The following is an 18,078-nucleotide window of genomic DNA, read 5'->3' on the forward strand; positions in this document are numbered from 1 at the left end:
TGGGGACACCTCCCACAGCCCACATGGCCATGGGTGAGGACACCTTCCATAGCCCAGGTGGCCACAAGAAAGGACATCACCCATAGCCCAGGTCACCATGAGCAAGGACATCTTCCATGGCCCAGGTGACCATGGACAGGGACATCTTCCACAGCCCAGGTGGCCATGGGTGGGGACATCTTCCACAGCCCAGGTGGCCATGGGTGGGGACATCTTCCACAGCCCAGGTGGCCATGGGTGGGGACATCTTCCATAGCCCAGGTGGCCATGGGTGGGGACATCTTCCATAGCCCAGGTGGCCATGGGTGGGGACATCTTCCATAGCCTAGGCGGTCATGGGTGGGGACATCTTCCATAGCCTAGGCGGTCATGGGTGGGGACATCTTCCATAGCCTAGGCGGTCATGGGTGGGGACATCTTCCACAGCCCAGGTGGCCATGGGTGGGGACACCTCCAATAGCCCCGGAGGCCACAGGTGGGGAGATCTCCCATAGCCCAGGTGGCCACAGACAGGGACACCTTCCACAGCCCAGGTGGCCATGAGAAAGGACATCCCCCATAGCTCAGGTCACCATGAGCAAGGACATCTTCCATGGCCCAGATGACCACAGACAGGGACACCTTCCACTGGCCAGATCCTCCAAACCTTCTCCAAACAAAAAGCGGATTTTTGCCCCAAATCCCACCGTGCCCCTCCCACATCCCAGCCGCTCCTCACCCTTAGATTGAACCACCCCCAAAACCCCTCCTGCCGCCGAGGCAACACTCACAATCCTCCCCGGAGTATCCGATGTAGGTGTCGGGCTCCGGGGCCCTGCCGAAGTCGTTCATGGCCTGCACCTTGATCTCGTAGGGGACGTAGATGGGCGTGTTCCACACCACGTGCCGCGCGCCCCGCACCGTCTCGTTGTGCCAGCTCCCGCGGGGCTCCCGCCGCCGCCACCGCACGATGTACTGCAGGTTGGGCCCGTACGCCTGGGTCGCGTTCAGAGGCTTCGGTGGGGCGGAACAGAGAAGGGGAAAAGTGAGAAAAGGGGGAAAAGAAAAAAAAAATAATAAACCGAAAGATTTTGGAAGCCCCTGGTTTGGTGCCTGCTGTGGTTTTGGTTTCTGAAATTCCTTTCCCAGAGAATTTTCTGTAAACGAGAAACGTGTTTTAGTGACGGCAAATTTGTTTACGTGTTTTTCCTAGGAGGGATCTTCTTCTTGATGTCCCTCCGGTCTGACCAACGTGATTGAAGAGGTTTGTCTTCTTGTCACCGGTCGAATTAGTCAGTGTAAAATAATAGTTTAAAAAGACACTTCCCGAAAATAAAGAAGATTTCAGCCTTCTGCTGAAGTCAGAGTCTTTGTGGCGTTGTAGGGTATTACAGCGTCAAAGATTGAGTTTCTCCACCAAGGAGATCCAAAGGTTCTGCTCAGCGGTGGGGTCTCATTGCAGCTTCCGTCAGCAAATCCCAAAGGAGGGCAAGGTTTTGTTCCCGAGGAGAGGCAGAAGGAGTTCTTGCCCTCCAGAAGGAGTTCTTGCCCTCCAGGGCCAAGGCAGGACCGGGAAATTTCATTCACAAAATCCAGGATTTTATTCTTGGAATGATTTGGGTTGAAAGGGGTTTAAATTCCAGGCCCCTTCCATGGGCAGGGACACTTCCTCTAGCCCAGATTCCTTATCTATACATTATATAAAATAAATCAAACATGTCCAGAACATGGAATTACACAATAAATATTCCATATCCACCGTCCCCATATTCCAGTCTCTGTTCCTGCTGCCGTTCCTCCTCACAGCTCATCCCTGATTTGTGGCTGACACCTGCTGGTGCAGGGAGCAAAGCGGGAGCGGCTCCATAAATCCTCCGAGCTGCTCAAGGACTCGAATTCGGGAAGCTGAGTCTGGAGTCTGGCATCTCTGGGCGTCATGTCTTTGACTTGTTTTATTTTGAATTTTTTGGATTTTTTTTTTTATCACAGCACTAAAAACGGCCTTTCTTGTGCCTTCCGCTTTTTAAATTCATGGAATCCTGGAATGGTTTGGCTTGGAAGGGATCTGAAATCCCATTCCATTCCACCCCCACGAGTAGGGACCCCTTCCATGATCCCAGGTTGCTCCAACCTGGCCTTGGGCACTCCCAGGCATGGGGCAGCTCATGGATTTTCTGGGAATTCCATCCCAGCCCCTCCCCACCCTCCCAGGGAAGGATTAATTCCCAATATCCCATCTATCCCCCCGGCACTCCAAACCCATTCCCCCTCATCCTGCAACTCCATCCCAAAAGGCATCCAAGGAGAACTCACGGTCCACGTTATCTCCATGTTGTTTTTTTGGGTCCCTGCCCCTTGAACTCCCGTTGGATTTATTTCAGGACCTGAAATTCACATGGAAAACCAAAAAAAAAAAAAAAACAACAATGAGTTTTTTCAATGTCAGAAAAAAAAAAAAGCAACCACTGAGTTGTTAAAGCCCTGCAAGCCGAAAGTCCTTCCAAGGCAGAAGTTAATGGCCTGATTTTTTTCCAGAAGTTCCCATTCAGGTTAATGGGACACGAGACTCTCCGTCCTCTGCAAAACCAGGCCATTTATTTAGGAGGCTCTTTTTTGTCCCCCTAAATGTCCTAAATCTCTGAAAGGGAACCATTGTGGAGGGCGAGGAGTTTGTCACTTCGAGGCTGGAACACGGAGGGCACTGTCGGGAGCCAACACTAGGTGCCAGCAGATCCTCCAAAAACCTCCCTGGAATGGGCAAAGGGAGAAACGCAGCAGAACTGCTGAAACTCCTGCGAATTCCTCCCGTGGAATTTTCCCAAATATTCTCCGGGCAAAGCCCTGGGCAGACAAACTCAAGCCTTGGTTGCGGATTGGAGCTGGGTTTGTTCTTTTTGTCACGGAATTTGGGTGGGAAGGGATCTTAAAGATCACACAGCGCCACCCCTTGCCATGGGCAGGGTCACCTTCCCTTATCCCAGGCTGCTCCAAGCCCCATCAAACCCGGCCTTGGACACTTCCAGGGGTGGGGCAGCCACATTTTTCCTGGATAATTTGTGCCTCACTACCCCAAAACCACTGACCAGCTCTAACAGCAGCCGATAATTAACAATATTTGCACTTGCGTCTGATTTTCCTACAGATTTCCAAGCTTCCTGTAGCCTGAAAGGACTGGGAGAATTCCTTCAGGGATCTTCCCTTTAAGGGAAAGAAGGAAAACCAGGTTTTTCTATAATAAAATGAGTGACTTTTGCATAAACCTCTTCCTTTTGCTGAATCTCCACACAGACTCAACAATTCCATGAGAATCCCTTTAGGAATCTTCCCTTTAAGGGAAAGAAGGAAAACATGGTTTTTCAGTCAAAAAATGAGTGACTTTTGCATAAATCTCTGCGTTTTGCTGCCCTGAAGGACGTCACTTAAAAGCTCAAGAACTCCATACGGAAAATCCCACCGCCAACCAATTCCTGGGATCGGGGCGGGGGAGAACCTCCACGGAGAGCGGCGGATTCCAAGGAATTCCCAAAAAATCCCGGGGGGAGGTGGAAAAAAAACTCACGTGCCCCGTTGGTCTGGTAGCGCTCAGAAGCCAGGCTGGGCGCGCTGCTGCCCACGTCGTTGACGGCGATCACGCGGAATTGGTAATTGACGTACGGGGAGAGGCTGAGCACGGCCGAGTTGACGCTGCCGGGATACCTGGAGTGGTAGTGCCATATCCCAGGCTGCATGCGGTTCTCCTCGAACTGGACAATATAATCTGGGAAGAGCAGGAAGGGTTGGGGATGGGGTTATAGGTTATAAAACTTTGATATTATAAAATCGGCTTTTCGCAAGATGTGCTCTGCACGATCCATAACTTTGTGGTAATCTTGGATTCGGTTTTTGGGAACCTCCTAATTAGGGGTCTTTTCCTTACCAAAGTCCTGTACCAGGGTTTAAAAGATGAACGGAACTTGCGGCTTCAATCTTTAAAGGTGTTTATTCAATTCCTTATCTCAAGGTCCGCGCGCCGCCTAACACCGAGCTTAAAACACCTCGGCCAAAAAAACTCCCCAGGCTTCGTGCTCGAGGTCTTTTGAAAAGTTTCTAACCCAATCAACTCTTAAAACGTACTGTGTGTACAGTTTGGTGCCAATAATCACTATCGATTCTAGACACACAATTTCTACATCAAACGTGTTCCTCCAATGTCTCTGTGCCACCGTCACAGCACAAGATGGAGTCGAAGGAGAAGAAGAGGAATTTAAGGCGCCGCCCAAAATTCTCCATCTTGTTCTCATCTACTTCCATTCTAAAAACCCAAACCTACAGATTTTCAAACTAAACCACTATCTATTTTAAATCTTGGCTGTTTTCAATTCGTCTGTAAGTGTCGGAAGCTTTTCCCATGGACTAAGGTCAAAGGCAATGCTTTCCTGGGGTCCCACCCAGGGCCTCGGACCCCCTCCCCTCCAGGGCAATTCGAGGGGTTTTCCTCCTGCCCTGGACTCCAAGGTGGTGAGGATATAAGTTGTTATTTCTGCTATTAGTAAAGAAAATTAGGCGTAGCGGTAGTAGTTGATACAGTAGTTGCTTGAACTGTCTGTTTGGTGGGGATAACATCCAGTGAAGGTGTAAAGAAAACCCTGCTATTGATATAAAATCCTCAAACTGTCCGTTTAATTAAAATAACATCCAGTGAAGGTGTAAAGAAAACCCTGCTATTGATATAATATCCTCAAACTGTCCGTTTAATTAAAACAACATCCAGTGAAGGTGTAAAGAAAACCCTGCTATTGGTATAATATCCTCAAACTGTCCGTTTAATTAAAACAACATCCAGTGAAGGTGTAAAGAAAACCCTGCTATTGATATAATATCCTCAAACTGTCCGTTTAATTAAAATAACCTCCAGTGAAGGTGTAAAGAAAACCCTGCTATTGGTATAATATCCTCAAACTGTCCGTTTAATTAAAATAACATCCAGTGAACGTGTAAAGAAGACCCTGCTATTGGTATAATATCCTCAAACTGTCCGTTTAATTAAAATAACATCCAGTGAACGTGTAAAGAAGACCCTGCTATTGATTTACCAACTGTCAGCATCCACCATCTGAAGAAAGTACGGACCAAGGCCCAAGCTGGAGGTGATAATGAAGACACAGCCAAGAAACACGCATGGTCTAGAAAGGCAAACCCAAGGAGAGACCATGCAAAACAGCTCCTGGAATATGGAAACCAGTTTATGGAAAAGTATGAATATTCAGCAGATTGATGCAAAGGAAAGGGTATTTAAAGAAAGCCTCTGACGTAGCAGGGTGTGGACTTGGCTGAATGCCGAGTCACCCGGCCTGGCCGCTCTTCCTTTTTGCTTAATCTTTCTCCCAATTGTCTTATTTTTTTTTTATTATTAAACCCACTCTTTAAAATTTACCAAGAAAGCGAACTCTGTCTCTGACAGATGGGAAGGGATTTTCCCGTCACTGGGAAGAGGGAGGGGGATTTTGGGGACAGACCTGTGATGGGGCTGTTGTTGTCATCGCCAGGGATCCACGTCAGCCGCACGCTCCTCTCAGCCAGATCCGTCAGCTCCAAGTCCCGGGGCGGGTCAGGTCGTTCTGTTGGAGTGGGATAAATGAGGCTGGAATTGTCCCAGGAGCAAGTCCCAGTTCCCATCACCTCTCCCAGCCCCGTGGGCAGGATGTGCTCCGGGGCACAATCCATGTCCTGCAGCGATTCAAGGGACCAGAGTGATTTTTAAAATATAAGTGTGGTAGTTTCTGTGTTTCCTGGTAATCCTGCTTTTCCCAGGAAAAATCCTGCTTCTCCCATGAAAAACCCTGTCTTTTCCACCCCAAAAATGATGGAGGAGGCACCAGGTGCTGGTTTTGGGGGATTTGTGACCTTACACAGAGCAATGCAAATGAACAGCAGGGAAAGGACACAAAACCTCAGTGGAAACATAAATTTGATACAAATTCCCTGTTTTTTTTAAAATCTGGTCACGAGGCCCAGCTCATGCAATAACAGGAATAAATTCCAGGTAAAAATTAGAGGAGTCCATGCGGGATTTGGGGGGGGTTTTGCCCATCAGGATTTTCAAGTGCAGGTAAAGCGATTCCTGCAGTCAGGAGCTGCCACTGTGGGACACAAAATGTGGTGGAACAGGAGCTTCCTGCCCGTCTGGCTGGGTTTTCAAGGACAATCTGGACAGGGCTTGGAAAAATCAGCTCCTTCAAGGACAGCTTGGGCAGGACTTGGAGCTTCAGCTCCTTCCAGGACAACCTGGAAAAATCAACTCCTTCAGGGATAACTTGGAGAGGACTTGGAGCTTCAGCTCCTTCCAGGACAACCTGGAAAAATCAACTCCTTCAGGGATAACTTGGAGAGGACTTGGAGCTTCAGCTCCTTCCAGGACAACCTGGAAAAATCAACTCCTTCAGGGATAACTTGGAGAGGACTTGGAGCTTCATCTCCTTCAAGGACAACCTGGAAGCTTCATCCCCCAGTTTTTCCAGCTTGCCACCCTTTTCTCTTGGAGTTACTGGTGAGGGAGAAAACCAAAACCAAGGTGGAAAACGAAAGGGAGGCGAGGAAATTAGTGACGATTACCTTTGGGTAATTCTCTCGACCGGTTAGCGGGGATGGCTGCAAGGTAAGACAGTGCTTGTTAACCGGGTTAGTTTAAGCTTGGGTGGCCAAAGGAGCACCTGGCAAACATAAAGTTCCGGATTTCAGCGGGAATTGATCCAGTCTGGGAGGCGGAGCAGGAAAATCCTCCCCCCCCAGAGCCCTCCATTGCTTTACCCGCCCTCGGAGTTGGCAGCAAAAGGGAAATGTCAGCCTGATGAGGGGTTAATGAGGCATTAGGGGAGAGGAGGGGAGATAAATCAAGCCCAGGGGCATTATTTGGGGTTCCTGTTCCAGCTGTGGAGGGGCACTGGCAGGTTGTGGCGTTCCTGGGAACCTGAGGTGGCCAGGGGGGGATAAATCCCTGTTTGCCGAGCAGAGCTTGGCGTGGCACAAATGGGGAACGGGGTGGATTTGTCCCTCCCTGTGCTGCAAAGGGGACACACGAAGGGGACACAGAGGGACAGGAGGAGCTGGCTCAGCCCCAATCCCGCTGAATCCACCCCCAACTCTAGGGCTTTTCTCATGGATCTTCGACATCCACCCAGGGATACTTTGGGCTGTGTGCAACAATTCCTGTTTAAATTTTTGCCCTCAAACACCAGGATTTTTCACACCATTTCAGTGCCATCGTCCCCGACGAGGCGGCGAATCCTGCAACAACGGAACCCCTGCTCTGCCAGCACCTCCCTGAGCATCCAGGGGACAACCTTGGAGCCCAGACCTCCCCTTCCAGCCTGACCTCGAGGTCGGGGCGTCCCGTTCAAAGGCAAGCTGTGGGGTCAGGAGGGCTTTACCCAGCACGGTGAGATAGGCCTTGGCCAAGTCCTTGTCCAGCTCCGTGCTGGCCACGCACGTGTAGTCGCCCTGGTCCTTCTCAACCACGCCGTGGATCGTCAGGCCATCCTCCTCCTTCTTCATCCTTCAAGGAAACAACATCCCAAAATTCTGGCCTGACTTATTTAGGAAGTAGCGTTGAAGGCTGGATGTTTCGTCCCTGACAAAATCCAGCCGGAAACCCAACCCAGAGCAGGAGAACGTCTCCGGTCTGGAGGTTTTATCAGCTGAGGATGCGCTGGGTTATTCTGGGAAAGCTCATTTCCTAAGGAATCACGCGCCCTGGGGTGTATCTGGGGAATAATCACATTTTTAGGACAACAGCCAGCCCCGGGCTCGTGCCCTGGGATCAGATCTTGCCTCACAAGAAAGGGCAGTCAGGTACGGAAAGGAAATTAAAGCCCTGCCAGCCACAGCAGAAGAACATTAATTTTGGAGCGGCTCGTTATGAATGCCCAGGTTTTATCAAGGTGTCCTAAAATATCCGGCAATAAAACCTGCGCCAAAGTCTGGATTCACTGATAAATCAGCCGGAATTGCTGGAGGCCAGGCTAATGGGATTAAAAGTGTCAAAAACATCAAATATTTCTTAGGTGGGAACCCAGTATTTATCCCTGGGGGCTCCTGGAACGTTCTGCTAAAAATCCAACAGTGCTGGGAGAGAGATCTGCGGAATTTTTGGGCACAGACCTGCTGCCCAGGTAGAGGGGGACGTTGTCCTTGAGCCAGGTGACCATGAGGCGGAGCGTGGGGTCGTGCTTGACGCGGCAGTGGATCCGGGGCATGTCGCCCCTCTTGACCACCTGGTCCTCGGGGCCCCTCACGATCCTGGTGGGGTCTGTGTGGGGTCACAAATGAAAAGGTCACGTTCCAAACCCCTCTGGACCCGCCACGATCTTTGCGGGGTCTGTACGGGGTCAAGGGTTATGTCCCAAACTCCTCGAGTTCCCTCACAACCCAAGATTTTAGCCACAAATACTTCTGCTGCAAATTCCAGAAGACCCAAGATTTTGACCTCAACTATTTCTGCTGCAAATTCCAGAAGACCCTGGATTTTAACCTCAACTATTTCTGCTGCAAATTCCAGAAGATCCAAGATTTTGGCGCCTCTGTGCCCCTACCTTTGACCTCCAGGCGGACCTGGGCCTCAGCTTTCCCCAGGATGCTGGTGGCCACGCAGGTGTAGATCCCCTGGTCCTCCTTCCGAGCCATGAACATCTCCAAGCTCCCGTTCTCGTGGGCTTTGTAGTTGCCTCCGTCCAGCATGTTCCCCTGGCCGTTCTTAAACCTCCCAACACCACAAAGAGCTGTTGGAAGGGAAGGAAAAGCAGGAAACCCACCCCCATTTCCCACCCCTCGGGACGGAGCGGGGCGGGATCCGGCTCTTACCAGCGCAGGGTGGGGATGGGGGACCCGAAAAAGGGACAATCCAGGCGGGTCCTGTTGTTCTCGATCACCCTGATCAGCTGGTGCTTGGGGCCCAGGATCCGGGGCTGAACATCTGCCAACGGCCGAAATTCCAGTCGTGGAGAAGGAGAAAAAAATGGATTCTGCTGCTTTTTTCCAGCCTTCCCCCCCCCCCCTTTTTTTTTTTTTTTTTTGTTCACTTTTCCTACCGGCACTTTCCAAACCCAGTGGAGTTTCCCCATTCCCTCTCACCTCCCCTTCCCTCTCCTTCCAGCCTCGTTTTGTGACTGGGATCCCTGGATTAGCCCAGCCTTTGCCTGGTTTGAATCCATGGCAATGGATTCCTGCTCCAAAGCCTGGGGGCCTTGCACATTCCCTCAGAGCAGCAAAGGGGGAAACTCATGGAAAACTTCTTCGGGGAAAAGGGGGCTTGGAAAAACCAGGGAGAGTGACTTCTACATGGGAATATGGTGGTGGGGTAAAGGGAGATGATTTTAAACTAAAACAGGAGAGTTTAGGTGGGATGTTGGGAAGGAATTCCTGGCTGGGAGGGTGGGGAGGGGCTGGGATGGAATTCCCAGGGAAGCTGTGGCTGCCCCTGGATCCCTGAAAGTGTCCAAGACCAGGCTGGACGGGGCTTGGAACACCCTGGGATAGCGGAAGGTTCCATCTCCCATCCATGGCGAGAGGGTGGACTTTTGGATGAATCCCAGAACCAACTGGTTGGAAAAAGGTTGGAAAAGACCTTTAAAAATCATCAAGCCCAACCTACGACCCAACACCACCTTGGCACTGAGTCTCACATCCACTGTTTTAAGATGAGCTTTGAGCTGAGCTTAGGGTCCTTTAAGCTTTAAGGTCCTTTCCGACCAAACCCATCCTTGGATTCCATGGGAATTGGAGGTTTGGGTTCCCACAGGCTCACCCAGCCCAACCTATCCTTGGATTCCATGGAAATTGGAGGTTTGGGTGCCCCTTTTCCCTCAGGCTCACCCAGCCCAGCCCATGGATGGGATTCCATGGGACTTGGAGGTTTGGGTTCCCTCAGGCTCACCCAGCCCAGCCCATGGATGGGATTCCATGGGACTTGGAGGTTTGGGTTCCCTCAGGCTCACCCAGCCCAGCCCACGGATGGGATTCCATGGGACTTGGAGGTTTGGGTTCCCTCAGGCTCACCCAGCCCAGCCCACGGATGGGATTCCATGGGACTTGGAGGTTTGGGTTCCCTCAGGCTCACCCAGCCCAGCCCATGGATGGGATTCCATGGGACTTGGAGGTTTGGGTTCCCTCAGGCTCACCCAGCCCAGCCCATGGATGGGATTCCATGGGACTTGGAGGTTTGGGTTCCCTCAGGCTCACCCAGCCCAGCCCATGGATGGGATTCCATGGGACTTGGAGGTTCGGGTGCTCACCCAGCACGCTGACGAAGGCGTTGGCCAGCAGGTAGCCGTGCTCGTTGGAGGCGTTGCACTGGTACACGGCGCTGCTGCCGATCTGCGTGTCCCGGAACACGATGGTGTCCCCGGCCACCTCCCGGCTGGGGTTGGGGGGAGACGCTTCAAAGCAAGGACAGCTCCTTCAGTTCGGTCCCAAATGAAAATCCATCCCATCATGTCATGGGGAGTCTTCCCAGCTCAGCCCAGTTGGAAGCCGGTGATGGTGCGTGAGCCCCGCGGACACAGCTGGGAGCCACTGGGTGAACTGGGACAATCTGGGACAAACTGGGGTTCACGTGGAGCCCACGGGGGGGTGGGACCCCACCAGCAGCTCTGGCTGCTCCTCAGCCAGGAGACCCTCGGTTGGGACTTGGGCTGGGATTGGGGCTGGGATTTGGGCTGGGATTTTGGAGAAGGAAGTAGCTCTGACTCGTGCTCAGACAGGAGACCATTGGCTGGGATTTGGGCTGGGATTTGGGCTGGGATTTTGGAGAGGGAAGCAACTCTGGCTCGTACTCAGCCAGGAGACCCTTGGCTGGGATTTGGGCTGGGATTGTGGCAGGGATTTTGGAGGAGGCCCGGTCTGTCCCTCACTCACTTTCGATGGGCTCTCCGTTCACCAGCCACTGGATGGAGGGTTTGGGGTTCCCGTTGGCCCGGCACACCAGCCTGCCGTCCTCGCCGGGGGCCAGGATCAGGTTCTCCGGCTCATCCAGCCAGTAGGGAGCAGCTGGAAAACAGCCCCACCCCGGTGACACGGGGACAGCAGCACCACCCCCAAAATCCCCCTCCAACATCCCTGGGGGAGGAAGGAGATGGAAACACCGAGCGGGTTTCCTGGGATTCAGTGAAGGAATCCTTGGCCACACAAACACACCGCCACTGCTGTCAGTGGGATCCCACCTCCCGCTGCTTTTGGGGCCGTTTGGACAAGATTTTAATTTGAAAAAAAGGGAAGATTTGGATGGGATAACGGGATGGAATCATTCCTTGGGAGGGTGGGGAGGTGCTGGGGTGGAATTCCCAGAGAAGCTCTGGCTGCTCCATCCCTGGAAGTGTCCAAGGCTGGGTCGGATGGGGCTTGGAGCAACCTGGGATCAGGGAACGTGTCCCTGCCCACAGCAGGGGGTGGAACTGGGCGACCTTTAAAGTCCTTCCAACCCAACCCATTCCATGAATCCCTGAAGAACACGGACTCAGCACGGACCCATCCCCAGGGAAAAGGCCCCGCTTTCCCTCCCGGCATTCCATGAATTTCCCTCCCGGCTCCAGGCGGCCGGGACCCCAAGAGGGAAGGTAAAGGTGACGTACCCTTCACTCTCACCGAGATCGTGTGGCGGATGCTGCCCATCTTGTTGGAGGCCAGGCAGAAATATTCCCCCGAGTCCTCCTCGGACACGTTGGAGATGCGCAGGGCCTTGTTGAAGTTCTCCAGCTTGGTTTTGCCCACCGGCAGCTCTCCGCCTTTCTTGTACCACATGATGTCCGGTGCTGGTCTGAGGAGCGGGGAGCAGGTCAGAGCCTTTTCCACAGGCAAGGGAATGACTCCCAAGTAAAGAGTTGGTATTCCTGAATAACAGTAAAATTCCCACCCTGGGAACCCAGGGAGAAGGTCTGATCGATCTGGTGGGGACGCCCTTATTCCCATCATCCTCTTTCCCATCACTGCCCCTAAACCTCGGCCCTGAGCATTCCCAGCTGCTCAGGAATGGTGTTTCCCTCCCGATCCTCCTGGGAATGCAGGATCATGGAATTCTGGAATGGTTTGGGGTGGAAGGGACCTCAAAGCCCATCCCTGAGCGTGTTCTGATGGTGTGGGCAGGACACTTCTGGGGGACACAAATGTCCTCCCCTACACAGTGCTGAGAAGCTGCCGGGAAATTCCCAAACTTTAGGACAAACCAGTGGGGAATTATCCTCAGACAAGGATCTGAAAACCCCTGGAAACCTCAACAGCGAGGAGGTTATGGGAGAACTGATAACAACTAAAAAGGAGGGAATGATCCCTTTTTCCCCATCCAGGAGTGATTCCTGGCCCTGATCCCGCCAGGAATTGCCGGGGATCTCCCTCTCCGTGGTACGTACACTCCGGAGGCGATGCATTCCAGCAGGAGATCCACCCCTCGGAGAACCATCTGGCTGCTGGACATTCCGTAGGGATACATGAAGCTGGGAGTGGTTTCCGTGATCCCTCGGGCTGGAATCAGTGGGAGAGAAGGAGAAACAAAACCAAAACAAAAAAAAAAAAAGAAAGAAGAAAACAAAACACGGGTCTTTTAAAAGTCTCCGGGAATTCATGGAAGGTGTCGCCTCCCGGGATTCTGAACTCACCCAGGAATGTGCCTGGAAAGGAAAGGAGGGACTCCAAATGAATTTGGGATTGAATAAAAAAAGGGGGAGGGAGAGGAAGTTTGGCAGGCAGGGAAGGGAAGGAGCGGCAGGGGGAGCTGAGCATTGGGGACAGTCCCCACTCCATCAGTTCCCGCCTTTCCTGCCCTCCCTGCCTCTGGAAAATGGGCTGGAATCGGATGGAATTGGGAAATATTGATGGATGTGACATATAACGATGGACAGGGGGAAAAATGGGCGCGGGAAGGGTTTATTCAGACACGGAGCTGCTTTTCCATAGAATTCCCTGGGATATGGAGCATTCCCAGGGTTCCAGCAGCACCAAGGAGCTTTTCCAGCTTTCCTGGAGGCCTGGAAGGACGGTTCCCCTTGGAAAGGGACAGCTCAGCCACCAAAATGACCCATTTAGGGCTGGACAGGGAAGTTCAACGGGAAAGAAAAAAACAAAGGAAAAGCACAAGACGATTCCCTACGGATCCACACACAGCGAAAGCCTCTTTGCGGGGGGAAAAGAAAATTAATTATTCATGGCAAAAATTCCATTAAGAAGTGGAATGATTGACCTAGATCTGGATCAGCGAGGACGAAACAGGATGAGATGGGCGGGAAAGCAGCGGCAGCAGGGATGGAAGTTATGGGATCAGGAAAGGGATGGGATGGGGACAAGGAAACAAAAAACTCTGGAGGGATCCATGGGGAGTCACCATCCCGGTGCTGGAGCAGGATTTGGGATGCGGCTTCTGCTGCCCCAAAATTTCCTGGGCTCAGTGAGTGGGAGGCAACCAGGACTTGGGGAATTTGGGGAAACTTCCAGAGCTGCGGCAGGGGAAGGAGATGGGGAGCGAGGACGGGAATTCTTCGCGGAATTCCCACCTTGGGGAAGGAAAACCCAAGCCCGGGATTCATCCATGGAATGCTTGGAATCGATTCCACACCCACATCCCTCCCAGTTAGTCAATTATAGATTAATGGATTACCAGGGCAGGAAAATCCCGATTTTATCCCGAGTTCTCCAAGTCTGTTTCCATTCCTGTCTCAATCCCGGTTAAACCAGCTCAAAATCCAGGGCAGAGCTCCCAAACCTCCACCACACCCGAGAGCTTCTCCCATCAAACCAGAAAAGTGGGAATTAATTATTTTATCGGCCCAAGATCAGCCTTGATCAGGATTTATTCCCACTCCGGATCCCGTGGGATAACTGGAAGCGCTAAGCGGAGCAAGCTGGATTTTACAAGCCTGTGTTAATGATGGCAATTAAAAATCGGGGAGATTAATTAGCACCCTCCTGGCTTTCATGAACCTAAGGACAGCACGGGAAAAAACAAAACAAAACTGATTTTTGCCTCAGCACAGCACCATTAATAAATAATAAATAGAAATTAATAAATAATAAATATTTTGCTGTTTCTAACAGGGAGCGGCCAGGAATTCCCTCAGAGCCAGAGGCTCTGAGCATGTGGAAGTTCCAGCTGGAAGCGTCAAGGTTTCCCTCATCCCTCTGGATGGATCCGAGCAGGAGAAATAAATCCCGGAGCTGTTTCTTTGGGCTTAAAAAAGTCGACTCTGCTCTCAAGCTTTGCTGTGAACTGGGATCATCCCAGAAATATGCAATTCGCATCCCAGAGCTGCCAACTGCCCCTTTCCCACCTAAAATTCCTCCATCAGCTCTGTTTTCCAGGGATGTGCCCATCCCGACACAGCCAGGCTCAAACAGCCTCAGATTTGCCAAAAAAAAGGAGAAGAAAAGGGACAAAACACGGTTTTAATTCCATTAAAAGGAGGGGGAAAGTGGGAAATTCTCCTAATGAAATATTCCATTTATCCTTTTGGATCGTTTTTCCCTGATAATTGCAGCCGGTTTGCCCACGGAATTCTGGGAATCATCACTCCGAGCCCTGGGGACAAGGGGTGGGTGACACTTCCTGCGGTGATCCTGGCCCTGGAGAGGAATTTGGGACAAGTGTCCCACAATATCCTGTGCCCCACATCCCCACCAGCAGATCCCACATTCCCAAAGCCCGGGAACATCCTGGGAATGGGATCCCCAGCCTTCCAGGCCCCTTTTCCAGCTGCCTCTGGAGCTGAGCCTGGATCACAGGGATCAGCAGCCCAAGGAAGAACAGCTGAGAGCCCCAAATGCCCCCAGACACCTCAAATCCTTGGGATTTTTCACATCCCAAAGCCACCAGCATTCCCAGCCAGGTCATTCCAGGGAGGAACGCTGGGGCAGCAACAAGGAAAAGGCCTGAGGGGAAGAATCTTTATCCCCAGCTCATTAATTATTGAGTTAATTAAAGCCTGGGTTGGAGTCCGGGTCTGCACAGGGGTGGGAAAGGGGGATCTGAATCCTCTGGAGCCAGGAAGTTTTCCAGGGAATGTTACAGCACATGGAGCAGGAAGTTTCCCCTGTGCACCCACAGGGAACAGGGGGACACAATGGGATCGTGCAGATAAAATCCCATTTTCCTGATGGATCTTAAGATCCCTTTTCCCTGAACAAAGACATCCAACGGGAAATCCGGAAGCCCAGGAGACTGGAATTCCCTTTGCCCCTGTCCCATCTCTTCTTCTCCCCTTTCCAGTTGTTGATGCCGCTCCCACCGAAGCTGTTTTTGCTGACAATCCCCTCTTCCCAGCCTTTTTTCCAAGTATTTCCAGACTGTCCGTCCCGTTCAATTCCGCTGCAGAGCCTTTCGCAGCTCCTCGGCATCCTCCAAACCCTCCTGCTCCCGCTGCCAGGATCCCGATTCCCTTGGCCGTGCCCTGGCACATCCCGCTCCCGCCGCACTCCGGCTCTCCCTGCTCCCAGCTGGCAGCGCCCTCCTTGTCCCCAAAAGTCCCCGCGGGATGGGAATTGTGCCCTGGGCACGAGGAGACGCCGGCTCCGGCGGGGATTTCGCTCCAGGACACGGCGGGGACAGCAAGGGACGTTCCCGGAGCTGACCCCGCACGACCCCGGCCCCAAAAGCAGCAGGAAGGGCAGGAAACGAATCCTGCCCGGGACAGCTCCGGATTTGGGAGCAGCTGGAATTCCTGGTGGCTTTGGAGAGGTTGGTGACATTCCCGGGATTCCCTGTGCTCCCAAACCTGCCCCATCTCCCGCTCCTTAAAATCCCTCCCTGCTGCCTTTGTTATCCCAACACATCCCTGACAATTCCGATTGTTCCCAGGGCAGACGTCCTGGGGGTTTTAGTGCCTGAAGCATCAGCTAAGATTTTGGGATGGGCTTCTCCCAGAAGGGAGAAGGAATCCAGAGGGAATTCCCTGCCTGGATTTAGGATTTTGGGATGGGATTCTCCCAGCAGGCGAAGAATCCAAAGGGAATTTCCTGTCCCAACAAAAGGCAGGAGCCTGTGGAAGCATCCAGCACACATCCAACCTCTGTGCACAGAGATCACCCAGATTTCAGGAAAACCCAAATATTCCTTTTTTTTCTTCCCTTTTTTTTTCTCCCTGCCTGAGTTCAGCTGGAAACACCAGGAATTCTCCCTCTGGAAATGCTTCTTCTGGAGACACAGAAAAGAGGGATGAGGATCTGATGTTTAAACCCTGAGCTTTGCTGCAGGCAGGACAGCGGGGACCAAATCCAGATCCCATAAACCCCAAACCTCCCAAGCCAAGCCTAACTCGCTTAAACCCCGCTCAGCGGAAAGTGGGAACATTTTGGGGGTTTTGTGGTGGCTTGGATGGATTTATCCCGATAAATTTTGGCAAAGCTGAGGCCGGGACGGGGACACGGTGACAGCAAAGGGGACACGGGCAGGGAATGGGGTCAGTGGGGTTAGGCGGGACTGGGTTAAGCCGGGACTCCCAAAGCCAGCGTGGACTCACCGCGGTACATGGCGGGGGAATTTCCTAAAGACGTTTCGTTATGGGACTTCTCTGCAATTAAACAGAACACCGTGAGCAGCGCCGGGGAGGCGGGGACAGCGTGGGAGGGGGACACGGGAGTTCCCAAAAAACAGCCAGGACGGGGGACATGGGGACATCCCAAAAAACAGCCAGGAGGGGGGACACGGGGACATCCCAAAAAACAGCCAGGACAGGACAGGATGGGGGACATGGGGACATGGGGACATCCCAAAAAACAGCCAGGGTGGGGATCATGAGGACATCCCAAAAAACAGTAAGGACGGGGGACATGGGAATTCCCAAAAAACAGCAAGGACAGGGGACATGGGGACATCCCAAAAAACAGCCGGGACGGGGGACACAGGGACATCCCAAAAAACAGCCAGGGTGGGGGACATGAGGACATCCCAAAAAACAGCCAGGACAGGACGGGATGGGGGACATGGGTGCATCCCAAAAAACAGCCAGGACAGGACAGGATGGGGGCCATGGGGACATGGGGACATCCCAAAAAACAGCCAGGATGGGGGACATGAGGACATCCCAAAAAACAGTAAGGACAGGAGACACGGGAGTTCCCAAAAAACAGCAAGGACAGGGGACACAGAAATTCCCAAGAAACAGTAAGGACAGAACACGGTGGGGGTCATAAGAATTCCCAAAAAACAGCAAGGATGGGACAGGGTGGGGGACATAAGGACATCCCAAAAAACAGTCAGTACAGGGGACATGGGAAATTCCCAAAAAACAATAATGACAGAACAGGGTGGGGGACATAAGGACATCCCAAAAAACAGCCAGGACGGGGACACGAGAATTCCCAAAAAACAGTAATGACAGAACAGGGTGGGGGACAAAGGACATCCCAAAAAACAGCCAGGACAGGGACACGAGAATTCCCAAAAAACAGTAATGACAGAACAGGGTGGGGGACAAAGGACATCCCAAAAAACAGCCAGGACAGGGACACGAGAATTCCCAAAAAACAGTAAAGACAGGACAGGGCAGGGGACATGAGAATTCCCAAAAAAAACCAAGGATGGGACAGGGTGGAAAACATGGGGACATCCCAAAAATCAGCGAGGACAGGGGACACGGGGAATTCCCAAAAACCACCAAGGATAGGACAGGGAGGAGGACACAGGGACATCCCAAAAAACAGCCAGGATGAGGACACGGGGAATTCCCAAAAATCAGCAAGGACGGGACAGGCGGGAGCAGGGATCCAAAAGCACTCGGAGCGCGGCGCCTTCCAGGACAAACACGGGCAGGAGCAGCAGGAAAAGGGGCTGATTTCCTTCTCCAAGGGGTGGGAAGAGCGAAAAGGGTGGGAATTATAGAGTAACTATTTCCTGGGAATGTTTTCCTCTTCGGAATCTTTGGGGAAAACCCCAAAATTGGAGCAATTTGGAGGGGAAAACGTGGGGGGTTCTCTCTGGTTTTCGGCTACAAAAATTCCACATTCCAGCGGATTTTTTTTCCTTAGGATGGACACAGCTGGACTATGATGTAGGAAGGCAAGGAGGAGATGAAATTTTAACAATAAACTATTATTATAATTATTATTATTATGTTTTAAGAGCACAACCTGAATAATAATAATAATAAT

At 52.1% G+C, this 18,078-nt stretch overlaps 1 protein-coding gene across 15 annotated transcripts in view; it reads right to left on the reverse strand.

Annotated features, from left to right (window-relative positions):
* The window catches only part of NFASC (neurofascin), an 82,133-nt gene that overhangs the window by 37,967 nt on the left and 26,088 nt on the right, over window positions 1–18,078 (reverse strand). For 8 of the 15 annotated variants that reach the window (XM_066203902.1, XM_066203899.1, XM_066203895.1 and 5 more), the window contains 14 exons: window positions 16,449–16,499; window positions 12,354–12,465; window positions 11,580–11,764; window positions 10,867–10,998; window positions 10,245–10,388; window positions 8,815–8,926; window positions 8,547–8,713; window positions 8,116–8,263; window positions 7,386–7,510; window positions 6,571–6,606; window positions 5,475–5,576; window positions 3,539–3,736; window positions 2,293–2,363; window positions 771–993 (listed from right to left, as the gene is read on the reverse strand). In XM_066203902.1, coding sequence (XP_066059999.1) covers window positions 771–993; window positions 2,293–2,363; window positions 3,539–3,736; window positions 5,475–5,576; window positions 6,571–6,606; window positions 7,386–7,510; window positions 8,116–8,263; window positions 8,547–8,713; window positions 8,815–8,926; window positions 10,245–10,388; window positions 10,867–10,998; window positions 11,580–11,764; window positions 12,354–12,465; window positions 16,449–16,499 — 1,806 coding nt within the window. The remainder of the gene's footprint in view (window positions 1–770; window positions 994–2,292; window positions 2,364–3,538; window positions 3,737–5,474; window positions 5,577–6,570; window positions 6,607–7,385; window positions 7,511–8,115; window positions 8,264–8,546; window positions 8,714–8,814; window positions 8,927–10,244; window positions 10,389–10,866; window positions 10,999–11,579; window positions 11,765–12,353; window positions 12,466–16,448; window positions 16,500–18,078) is intronic. The other 7 variants (XM_066203905.1, XM_066203898.1, XM_066203906.1 and 4 more) reach the window with 2 other exon arrangements.

This window comes from Chamaea fasciata, unplaced genomic scaffold, assembly GCF_029207755.1.
Source record: "Chamaea fasciata isolate MVZ Bird 193981 ecotype frontalis unplaced genomic scaffold, bChaFas1.0.hap1 SCAF_25, whole genome shotgun sequence".
NCBI classification, from domain to species: Eukaryota; Metazoa; Chordata; class Aves; order Passeriformes; family Sylviidae; genus Chamaea; species Chamaea fasciata.